The sequence below is a fragment of the Ostrea edulis genome, chromosome 6, assembly GCF_947568905.1.
Source record: "Ostrea edulis chromosome 6, xbOstEdul1.1, whole genome shotgun sequence".
Classification (NCBI taxonomy): domain Eukaryota; kingdom Metazoa; phylum Mollusca; class Bivalvia; order Ostreida; family Ostreidae; genus Ostrea; species Ostrea edulis.
Window position 1 is genome coordinate 66,418,336 of NC_079169.1, and position 12,873 is coordinate 66,431,208.

A 12,873-nucleotide genomic window follows, 5' to 3' on the forward strand; every position below is an offset into this window, starting at 1 on the left:
TTTTCACCCTTATCTTCCAATATCCCAGGAGAAAAGGCCTGTACACTTACTGGAGATACATCAGTGTTTAATATTTACTGAAATAGATAAATCTTTTTTTTTCTTTGAAAAGAGGGATGGTGAGAAGGGAGCACACGCTATAGCTATGGGGAGGTCCTTTATATAATGAATTAACAAGTGAAGATAAGGAACACTGATCAATCTCACAAATCCCACTAAGAGAAGGGTAAACAGGCGGACCCCTGGACATACTAGAGGTGCCTAGGAGGAGTAACCGTCCCTTGTTGACCATTCACATCCGCCTTGAAACCTCTATCTTGATCTAGTAAATAGAGTAATCTTCAGTCAAAATCAGTACGTAAAGAACGGTCAAACAATTGATATGACACACATCCGATATCATTAGACTTAGTAATAGTTTGTATTTGCAAATTAAATCATTATAATGATCCTAAAGTTGTGAAATGCTGGCTTTAAACGAGACTGTTGAAACCCCTGTAACATCAACTTATTTCTCAGTAGTCTGCCTCGAGTAAAAAATTGACCATGACCAAATTGAACATGCTCTCGTGTATCGAGATATTTCTATACAAGTACGAAAAGAGAATGATGGAGAAGCTGAAGTCATCTCCTTTGTGATAAAGTGGTGTTGTTAGTTTGCCGTTGACACCTATATTCAATGAGATATGAATGAAAATTTATATTGAATCCATTAGGTACATCTATATGTCGAGTTGGAGGCCACAGCAAGATATCTTTTCTTCTCATGGAGAAGCTTATGTATAAATCCTGCATCATAAGAATACAAAAACAGGTCAACTAAAAACGGAGTACAATTTGTGCCGATGGGAATTCCGTCAGATTGTTGGAAAACCTGGTCACCAAAAACTACGTAAATATTGTCAGTGAGGAATTCCAGTGTCTTTTCAATATCGAGTTCAGAGTACCTGTACGTAGAATCAAGAGTGTTGTTTAACAAAGTAATGTTTTGGACGTCAGATAACGTACTGCAATAATAAACACAGTCTAAATATTGTAATTTTCAAAACATTTTATATCTTAATCATTTGACACTTTCTCCCTCTGCCAATGGACACACCATTCTGTTTGTATGAGTCTAATTCATTCTCCTTTGTTGCTATGAAATATAAAGACCATCGAGGATGTATGAAAGAAGAGAACATAAGACATTTTAAAAATAACCTTGTGGCATTTGAAACAGGTACTATCGAATTTTAATCCTCGAAAATCAGATGCCATTGAAAAATATACCCAAGGAAGGCAACCAGTCTCATACCAAGGCCACACTTGAACAACGGGCAAGTTTATTCTTTGACCGGCATATTTTTAGTTTTGTACAAAAAAATTATTAATCAGGATTAATGATTCATTCCTCTGTAAATTTATTGCGCATTTTCCAAAACCTTCAGTATCTGTTGCGTTCCCTGTCCTCTATTTGTCGTATCCATAGCCCACATGTGATTGCGATTGACTGATTACGGTTTTACGCTGTTTTGGCAATATTTCAGCCATTTTATGGCAGAATATGTGATTGCGAAGTGAGCAACAAATCGGTTACAATATAGACAGTCAAGGTTCACTTTTCGGGACTCACTCTTGACCCAGACGAAACCTTATATTCAACTCTTTCTGAATAGATTAGTCCCAGAAAAGATAAAGATTTCTATAATCAATGTAGTCTGGTGAGAGTTGAGTGTCGTCCACCATGAGGGAAGTTTGCTGTATAATTTTGGCAATCTATGTTGTCAACGTCACATGTTACCAATTCAGTAACACAGATGTTTCGATTGTAAAAGAATCTCAACTTAAGATCAGATTTACAGGTATGTCTGCAATCAGTGTGATTTGTAAGAAGACCTATATATACTAAGTATTGTATAAGTTAAGGTGCGACATCAAGATTATAGGTAAATTTCACACCGTAATGAACTGTGAAGATTCAATTAATCGCAATACTTGATAGCTGTATGAACTGTAACCTACAATCTAAGGGTGTGGCTAAGTGTTCCAGATACTTGCATGAACTATGAGGTTATGGTATAAAGGTTCATTAAATGATTAGGAATTTTGCTCTCGGATTTGTCCCGACGATCTCAAAGTGAGTTTATTCGGAATTTCCCTCCTGACCAACTATAGGTTTGCTAACATTTTTATTGACCAATCAATGTGGCCGTTTTAAAGCATGTATTGTTAAATCGGCGTGGCTTGTAATCAAATAAAATGGCAGATGGGAGGTTCGGATAAGTTTTAATGATGAGAGAGAAATTAATACATTTTATTACTGTTACAGTTTCTAGGTTTAGACCGTTGAAATATTTTTATAATGCATATGTTTCTATTCATTTATTGAAATGATTTGTGAAAATATGTGAAAATTGATGTAAAATTCTTGATCATTTAATAAAGCAGTCATGGACTTTTGATGAGGTCTACCCTTGGCTATATTGACCTGGTCAGGTAATGGTTGACCTCGGTCAAGCACACGTATGATGCCTTCCTGAAATATAGATGTACTTTTAATCTTAGCCATAGCTTTGCTGTTATACACATTTCTTCTCCTAGGTCACGAGGACGTTTCCTTTGTCAGCGTTTACATAAAACAGGCGGGAAAGAAAGACAGGCTATACAATTTGGATACCAAAAAAGGTTCAGTATTTTTTCCATAACAACTGTATACCGGTACTCGTAAATATCGAATTAATCTAATTACTTATTTCGCAATATGTATGAAAATTGTCACTCAAAATCTGCTCTATTTCTTATGAATGATATAATTTGTCTCATTAAGAACTTGTCCCAGATTTATATAGTTTACATTGTCATATGTAGAAATGTATAACTGAAATGGAAACGACGAAAATCATTGAGACACAGAGCTTTATTTGTAATTTTTCAATACAAAGCAAATGCATAAATACTTTTCAGATGATATTGAGGCCAAAAAATATGTCCAGAAGTCTATAGCTTGTAAAAGAAACCGTAAAATGTATAAGCGTTGTGTTATGCAAGTCCCAAAAGCTAACAATCATAGTGATAAATATGGTATTGTAGATGATGACACCTGGGAGTTTGTGGACACTGACGCAAACGTCAAAGTTGGAGACGTCATTTCTTACAAAACCATCATCGGGAGAAAGAATACTGTCAAAAAACTGAACTGGAAACCAGGTTAATGTTTTCTTGAGATTATCATATATTTGAAATGACAGATAATTACTGTATTGTGAATTTCTGCTTTGTCTCCTTCAGTGACCCTGCTCCCTGAGAACACCGTCGCCCCGTTAAGAAGTATACGGAAGGTCACTGTATTTCGTGACGACTTCAATACTTTTGATAGGAGTCACTACAAGATAGAAGTCGATGCAACTGGTGGCGGGGTAAGCATGGGCGGATCAAATGATGGACAAGAACAATTCTTGATAACCTCGTTAAGTTTTTTTGATTGATCTCTTAAAGTTCAGTGGACTTTTGTCAGCTGTTATCATTGTTAACTATAAACAATTGCTGGTCCTAAAGATCAACAGTCTTTGTTAACTTTCATCCATTACTGAATTGCTGTCTAGCAGAAGAGTGAGCTTTGCTAACTTTCATCTATTACTAGTTCTAAAGATGTTTTGTTAACATTCATTGGTTGCTGTGTCTAAAAGATAAATGGTATTTTTGACTTTCATCGACTGTTGGTCCTGATGATGATAATTTTTCAGAGCTTTCATTGTCGAATGTTGATAGCTAAACAATTCATCAATTCTTAGAATGGTGAATTCCAAGCATATACACCAGAAGCAGCGAATATCTATGTTAAAAATGGCCACCTGTATATAAAACCGGTAAGTGTAGAGATCTACGTACATGTTCACTACATTACATCTATTTACAAGTATTTTGATTGGCTAATGTACTGGGATCTAGGACAACAAAGCAGTCCATAGTGACGTCTAAAGTACATATTTTGTGACGTACTTTATCAGTATACATATGTATTAACGAAATGATATGTAAATAGTCTAATTTTAGATGTAACACGCAATGTGATTGATTGAGCACACTAGAATAGCGACATTTAATAGCGACAAATGTTGCATTCAATGGCAAGTTTTGATGTATTTTGAAATTTTGATAAATCAAAACCCGCCAATTATTGTAGTTTCTGATATTTGAAGACTCGTTTTGTGTGTTGTGTGATGTTACGAGTAAACCACTTCCCACACTTCCAACTTTAAAATCTATCTTTTTGATAACTATCATTCCAATCCATTTCAAATTTGGTATGAGGCATCTTTGGAACAAGGGTGACATAAATTGTAAATTTCAAGACTCCTGCACCCCTGGGACCTTAGGGACGGGACAAAAGCTGCAAAACTTTGACCAATTTTGCAAACTCTTCTTCTCTACAACAGTAGATTACTAAATGCATTGTGATATAGGCCAAGAAGGCCTCTATTAAATTGTAATTTTCATGATCCCCAAAGTAGAGGCCCTCACTACAGAGCGAAGTCATACTTGGTATAAGTAGAGCATATGTGTAAAACATTCAAATACTATTTTCTTTAATGCTATTAATAGCAAACATCAATCAATCTATTTACCTTAAAAAGATAGTCATTCTTACACATGTGTAGTTAGGTTTCAAACTATTTTCTATATTTTCCTTTATATCGAAATGAAATTTCAAATCTGAATTAAAGCTTAAATCTACTCATTGAAAATAACGGGCTTATCAAAAAGTTGAGATCAACAAATAAAAATGTGAAGAATAAAAAAAAAAACGAACAAAGACAGAAAATTGTTTAGCAAAATACTAACAGTTAAATGCAAAGAAGAATAAAAGGCTAGTGCGTGGATGTTAAAACTAGCAATAATAAGGACATTAGATCGAAAGAGAGCGTAAGTATAAAATTCTGTTTTGTTCTGCATTGTGCTCAATATATCCGGTTGTACATATTGAATACTTTTAATGTTTCTTGTTTAGACATTCACGGTTAAGTATAAAATTCCGTTTTGTTCTTCATTGTGCTTGATATATCCGGTAGTACATATTGAATGCTTTTAATGTTTCTTGTTTAGACATTCACGGTAGATCACGCTTCCTTTACTGCGTCTGATTTGTACAACGGTCAAATGGATGTCAAGGGTAAGTAGTGCAAGTCCATGTGTTTTATTACTACAGTCCAAGACTTCGAAATACTGGAGATTCCTAGATATGGGCGAGGAATTTATTATCGCGTAATTTCGCGAGGGGCATCACTCGCGAAATAGAATTACTCGCTTTTAATTTTCTGTTGCTAAATTACATGAAAGGTGAAGCGAACGAACACTGATCAATCTCATACCTCCATAAGCAATACAAAATAGAGAGTTTGGCATACATGGACCCCTGGACACTTCAGGGATGGGATCAGGTGCCTTGTAGGAGTAAGCATCAACCTGTCGACCGGTCACACCCGCCATGAGCCATATATCTTGATCAGAAAAACATGGTTATCCGTAGTCAAAATCGGTGTGCTAAGAACGGCCTAACACGTCTGACAGCATTTGACCCAATGATATATGTACATGCAAGAACTCTTGATTAACAGACGACATGCGAATTCATGTTTACGCGATTTGAAATGTACGAGACATTTCGCCATATTTTAAAGTACTCGCGTAAAATAAGGAATCTGCAGTAGTCCAACAATCTATAGTTTACTTATTTGAAGCTCTGTACCAAATATGTCAAGTGCTGGCGTTTAAAAGTTTTAAAATAGTATGCGTCTTCTATATATCAAGTTTTATACTTGTACAATACACTAGTATATACATGTATATGCAACCAAGGTCATGAATGCAATTATGTAACTGTCATGTTTTTTTTTTAGTGTTGGGGTGTTGTGTAACTGTCCTGTTATTTTTTTTTAGCATTGTGGGGTGTTTGTACTCGATCGATACATCATGGATGTCTCAAATCAGCTTACGGAGACGGACAAGAAATTCTGCCTCCCATCATGTCAGGCAAAATCTACACCAACGCTGCCATTAAGTATGGCCGTGTCAATGTTCGAGCAAGAATACCCAGGGGAGACTGGCTGTGGCCGGGTAAACAATTTAAAAGGATTTTATGATCATTTCACTGGATAGATTTTATATTTTATCGGGAAATAGTGAGAATTCTAGCCTGTAATCTGGAAGTATCGTCATTTCGTAATATGAATGGTATGCAAAGGATCATAACTCTTGTAAATATCGGTAAATCACGACAAAAATACGAACTTCAGATATATTCTATCACTTGTAAACCACACAGCGAAATCCATAGCAATACCTATAGTACGCTATCAGTGCGACAAATTAATCTGGATAGTTGATTGGTGTAAAGATAGCGGAACACTAAGCACCCCAAAAGGACTAATAAATTGTGTTATCTTTTCCCCCAGCTATTTGGCTCATGCCTTCTAAGAGTGTGTATGGAAACTGGCCTCGTTCTGGAGAAATTGACGTCATGGAGGCAAGAGGTTTGGTTAACATTAAACTAATTAAAGCAGCACAACTCTGATATATTTTCATATGTTTGAGCAACATATAGGGGAAATAATCAGAATGAAAGAATGCAAATTTCCCTACACCATATGTCTGTAAAAAATAATTTTCCATATCTTTAGGTAATGTTAAAATGGTGTCGCCAAACGGAGTTAATCATGGAATTACGCAAATTGCTTCTACATTGAACTGGGGGCCTGACCCTCGTCATAGTGCAGGAAGACTTACTCATAAAACCTTGTAAGTTATCATATTGATTCTAGTATTTCATCATGATCTTAAAATTTACTACTGTGAACTTGCTTTTAATAACGGAAATATTATTTTAGCGCTTTTGACACTGTCCCTGCTCCACTATTTCCTGTACAGCACTAACGCATAACCACCTTAATGTATGACTTGTTTGGCACGCTGTTTTTGGCTATATTTAGATCTAAAACTTCATAGTTATTTCGGATTTCAAAGATTTCGGTTGAGCATCACTGAAGAGACATTATTTGTCGAAATGCGCATCAACATATAGACGAAAATGGTTTTTATCCATCAACTCCATTATAGCATACATGAGTATCGTTCATGGAAAATATATGTACAGCAATATAAAATGACCAAGCACTTTGTAAGCTGTTATTTGAATTGCTGAAATACGAGTTAAATTGCTTTAATTCTGCACGGGGTGAACATGTTCTATTTTCTTATTCCTAACTTATAGACAGTCCACCCATGGTGATTGGCATAGATGGCATACGTACTCTCTGGAGTGGACGGAGCAGCATCTGATGTATGTAACGGCTGATATGTTCATGTGTCCCTGTGTCACACCTCTTTTGTTTGCAATGAAAGGTGAAGATAACGAACAGTGATCAATCTCATAACTCCTATAAGCAATACAAAATAGAGAGTTGGGCAAACACGGACCTCTGGACACAACAGAGGTGGGATCAGGTGTCTAGGAGCAATGACTGTCGACCGGTCACACCCGCCGTGAGCCTTATATCAGTATGTAGAGAGAGACAAGTATATACCTTTGACCCCATTGAAAATCAGCAATTGAGCTTTCATGGTTTATCTTTAGGTGCAAATCAATGAAACGATACTGTGATAACCCCTACTTGTTTATTTAATTTCAAACTTCTAATCTTATTTAAAATGCACAATATCTTAAGATGAAACTAGAATTGGATACATGTATTTATATTTCATTGTTCTTGTCATTTAATATGCTATTCATATCACTTTGTGTCATACATTGATTTTTAACCTGAATAAATCTATCTATCTGCTGAGGATGGAACTCAGGACTTGACTGGCACACTGCACTATTGTGTCAGAGGTCCTGGCTTCGATCCTCAACTGAGACATATACTTGACTCTGTTACATTGTTACATTTGTTTTCCACATTGAAACCCTGGTAATCTCTGGCTCTCTCTGAATTTGGTACTGTTTGATATACAGTTTTCCAACTACCTATGGCTAGCGGTTGAATCCCTTTAGTTTAATCGGTTGAACATTGGCCTATTGTGCCAGAGGTGCCCGGGTTCAATCTCCAGCATAGGCACATACTTTACTTTGTTACAAAAGTAAGCTTGTACAGTACACTTAACTTATATTGAAGTCGGTTATATTGAACTATCTGTTATATTGTAATTCGGTCCCCTGAATTTCATTATATCCGGAGTAGACTGTATATGTAAATAAACTCTTTGAAAAAAGTATATAATATTTTCATAAAGTTGTCTGTGAAAAATTATACAAACCAACATTTGTTTTTTTATGTCCATTGAATTCAAATATTCTTTGCCGCTACCTACCAAAGACTTTTTCATGATCTTCATGGTGACTGTTTTCCAAATATCCCTTATGTTGTTCTGAAAACACTAGACTTTCATTCAATTAGAGAAGTAGTCATACATGAAACAAACCGGAATAGTTTTAATCGTAAAGATGGAATACACATTGTATTGTTTACATAGAGTATTCTTGTGATGAAATTAATTTCTTAAATAGTTGCTTGGTTGATGACCAAGTGATACTCCAAGTTAACACGCCTTCCGAAGGTTTCTGGAAGTTTGGACATTTCAACGGCACCAACATCTGGGGGGATTCTCTGAATGCGCCATTTGACCAACCGGTAAGTTTTCTTCAACATGATTTCATTGATTAAGGGACGAAATCGCATTTGCACCGTAACTTGTACGTGATCTGACCTGGTTTGGATTTCTCTAAAAAAAAAAAAAAAAAAAAAAAAACTCAAACTTAAGTTTGAGTTTTCTTTTATTTTCTTTCGAGAAATCTAGGCCTGAATTTGTTGAAGAAAAACTTCAGTCGAAACTTGGGCTTAACTATTGAGATTTTTACTCAAATTTTGATAGCTCAAATAAAACTCAAACTTAAGTTTGAGATTACTTCGATAAGTCCAAAGCATGGTATGAAATTGAGAAGTATTTGACATTGTGAAATAAAATATGGTTGGTCATATTAATATACATTTGAAACTTGATTCGCAGTTCCAACTTCTGTTGAACGTGGCTGTTGGAGGAAATAAGTATTTTTCCGACAACTTACAATATGATACACCAAAACCATGGAGGAACAATTCTCCACATCCGATGAGGGACTTCTGGGAGAAGAAGAGTGTATGGCTGCCGACATGGCACGGCGACAACATAGCCCTTCTGGTTGATTATGTCGAAATGATACAGTATTAAATATAGCATGCACTGAAGTATCGGAATATCATCAACTGGTGGATATTTCTATTTCAGTCATGTTAAAGATAGAACAAAATAAGCGAGATGCAGTTTGCTTTCTATTTACCATTCAAAATCATTCATCATGCATCTCAAACACACCTCTATATGGCACTGGGCATGTCTGAGAATACCCTGAATATCCTTTACCGATTTCCATATCTGTCGCCATTTTTTTATTTCCATGGTTATTAAAGCATACTATCCACAACTTAAATTGCAATTAAAAAGAAGTACGATTTCAATTTGATAAAGAGGATATCTCGAAACCACATTTCTTAAGGAGTCAAAGTAAATTATCAATATATTTTTGTGTTCGAGACAAAAGCTTTTTATTTAAATCGATTTCTATATATTGGTTTAGATGGAATCCTACAGTTCTTACAGATACTGAAACGTGCAGCTTTACCTTAAAAACGAACAATACCTTACCGTGCCAACCGTCCAGCACCCCATCTAAGAAACAAGCCATACCACAGGGGCCTGCACTCATTACAAAAACTATAAACAATAATGTATTTTAGCAAGGGTGGACATGATGACTGATCCATTCATATGACATTGTTCTTGCCTTGTCATTTCCTTGATTGTAATTTATTGAGCACTAGCGGTCCAATTTTATTGTTGGAGATTACAGGTATATATTGAAAATTCATCAATTTAATTGAAATAAAATCCTAATAATTCAGTGAGGATGAACCGCATTGACTGTAAGGCAGGCTATCCCAAACCAGCGGAGGGAGATGACAAGGTATATACATGTACACCTCTTTGGTTGAACTAACTTTAAAGATTCTCACTCTGTGCAAATACGGGTTACGTTATCCTCCTTTTTGGGGACGTTAAAAGTATCATCTTGGTTAGCTACCCTTCCTTTGAACATTTTTCAGATCCGTCTTTGCAAATCGTAAACGTATTGTTCATTTACACCCCGCCATGACCACGATTGGCAAGCAAGGTGTACATTGCAATTGTTATCTTTCTATCGTTGAATTCAGTGTTACTGATTTAAAAAAAAACCAATCCCAATTTCATTTCTATATTCTCTATATATCCCAGTTCGATATTGTGGTCTATTCTGTTTTATGATAGAACTTTACATCAGTGTCTCGGCAAAAGTTTTACGCAGGATATGCCTTAAAATTCGTTCCATTCTATCCACCATCTGATGTATACAGGTCTTATTTGAAAAATCCTATTTTGTAACACTTTTAAAATCTCTGTACAAGCACGTGGTTGAAAAATTGTTTCTATGAAAATTGAAGATAAAGAACAGTGATCAATCTCACGACTCCTATAAGCAATACAAAAGGAAAGTTTGACAAACATGGACCTCTGTAAACATACTGGAGATGGGGCCAGGTGCCAAAGAGTAGTGAGCATCCCCTGTCGACCGGTCACATCCGCCGTGAGCACTATATCTTGTTCAGTTAAACGGAGTAATCGGTAGTCAAAATCAGATTGCTAAGAACGGCTTATCTATCGGGATTAAACACGCCAGACAGCATTTGACCCAATGAAAGGTTGTATTGGCAAACTAGATTGTTATAACGGCCATAGAATGTGCAAAATACTGACTTTAAATGAGACTGTAGAAACCCCTGTAACATCAACGTGTTTGTCAGTATCCTGTCTCGATTTAAAAACTGCTCATACGCAGAACGAGCTCTTGTGTATCGAAACATTTGAGAGATATAAACACCATATGCAGGTGATACTGGAATATTGCTACATAAATATGGGAGTTGACGATGGATAAGCTGAAGTCATCCCGATTGTCGTAAAGCTGATAGTTTGCCGTTAATAGTTATTTTCAATAAAATATCTGTGTTCAAAGAGAGTTGTAGAGGACTCTGTTGTGTCTTTTATTTCGAGTCCCCATAGATGAAAGGTTAAGATAACGAACAGTGATCAATCTCATAACTCCTATAAGCAATACAAAATAGACAGTTGGGCAAACACAGACCCCTGGACACACCAGAGGTGGGATCAGGTGCCTAGGAGGAGTAAGCATCCCCTGTCGACCAGTCACACCCGCCATGAGCCCTATATCCTAATTAGGTAAACGGAGTTATCCGTAGTCAAAATCAGTCTGCCATGAACGGCCTAACATTTGCGAAATGCGTACTTCAATCGAGACTGTTGAAACCCCTGTACCATCAACTTGCTTTTCATTAGCTTGCCTCGATTTAAAAACTGACTATACGCAGAACAAGCTATTGTGTATCGAATCAGTTGAGAGATGGATATATCGAATTGGCATATAAAATGAAAATGATTTTTGTTAATAGATAAAATGTCGACATATCTAAATGTCAAGTTGAAGAGAAGGCCACAGCGAGAGATTTCCCTTTTTCATGTAGAAGCTTTTGAATAAATTCTGCTTCATATGAAAATAGAAACAGGTCAGCTAACAAAGGAGCACAAATCAAGCCCATGGGAATTCCAACATAGTGTTAGAAGACCTGATCACCAAAGACTACTAAGATTTTGTCAATGAGTAACTCCTGCATATTTTTATTTCAGCTTCCGGGTACTTGTGTGTGGAATAATAGTGTTGTTTAACAATGTAATGTTTGGATGACTGATCATTAGATATGAATATTTCCTTTTTTTCATTTTTGTTAAAGGAGCAACTGTCTATGATGTTAAAAAGTCTAGTATTTAATTTATTGTGAGGAATGGTTGTGTAAAGTGTTGAAAAGTCATTCGTTTTGATGTTGATTTGAGAAAAGTTTTATGATTTCTTCAGAAATCAGAAAATCTTCAGAATTTTTAGAATAAACATTTGATTGACACCACTTCTTGCATATGTTGTGGCACAGTACGTTTGAAGTTTCTCCTTCACAGTTGTTAAAAGTTTCGTGAGGAGCAAATATTGGGGCTTGGTGGAACATTTACTGGGTCCTGCAATGTATCTTTGATTGTAAGGGTTTTTGTGAAGTTTAGGAATCCGCTATAGGTACGGTAACTCGTATTCATTCATCCCAATGACTGGGATAAGAAATGTGTCTAAAACTGAAGATAGATTTTGAAGAATTTCATTTTTGAAAAAGGCAGTTGTAGTATAAGTACGATTACGAAATATGGAATTAATGCCAAGTTTGTTAAAATACAGTTGTAATAATGAGCCTTGCAAACAAAGACAACGTCGTTATAAGCTTTGTGAGCTGGACCCAAACTGCATTCCTCAGACAATCTCTCTAATTATTTGATCACTTCTGGTTTACTAATATAGCCTTCATGTAATATGGTACATGTACCAATTTGCAATAAAACGGCTTCAAACTCACTAGGTTGTTTTTTTTTAGGATTTCCATGTATATCGGCTGAAGACAATCGCTTTACCACATCAACAGATTCACCAAGTCAATTTTCATCTCAATTATACCCTCATTTTCTAAAGAAAGTTGGGTGTATCGTTACCCTGGTCCGTCCGTCCGTCTGTCAAACTTCTCTTATTTTAAGCAGCAACCAATCAATCTTTTTTGGAATGATAGGTGATCTCCTGTAGAGTTGCAGTAAGGTTTGGAAACTTTCAATTTAACGCTAGGGCAAAAAGGGGTAAACACGACAGTTTTCTAC

The 12,873-nt window shown here is 36.0% G+C and overlaps 1 protein-coding gene across 1 annotated transcript; it reads left to right on the forward strand.

Moving 5' to 3' along the window:
- Positions 1-1,670: 1,670 nt before the first annotated feature.
- LOC125648316 (beta-1,3-glucan-binding protein-like) lies at positions 1,671-9,325 on the forward strand. The gene is made up of 12 exons (XM_048875302.2): positions 1,671-1,844; positions 2,584-2,667; positions 3,073-3,189; positions 3,271-3,398; positions 3,774-3,848; positions 5,086-5,152; positions 5,920-6,096; positions 6,435-6,512; positions 6,660-6,777; positions 7,250-7,318; positions 8,546-8,669; positions 9,046-9,325. Exons 1-12 carry the CDS (start codon positions 1,727-1,729, stop codon positions 9,244-9,246), a joined length of 1,356 nt encoding a protein of 451 aa, XP_048731259.2. The 5' UTR covers positions 1,671-1,726; the 3' UTR covers positions 9,247-9,325.
- Positions 9,326-12,873: the final 3,548 nt, after the last annotated feature.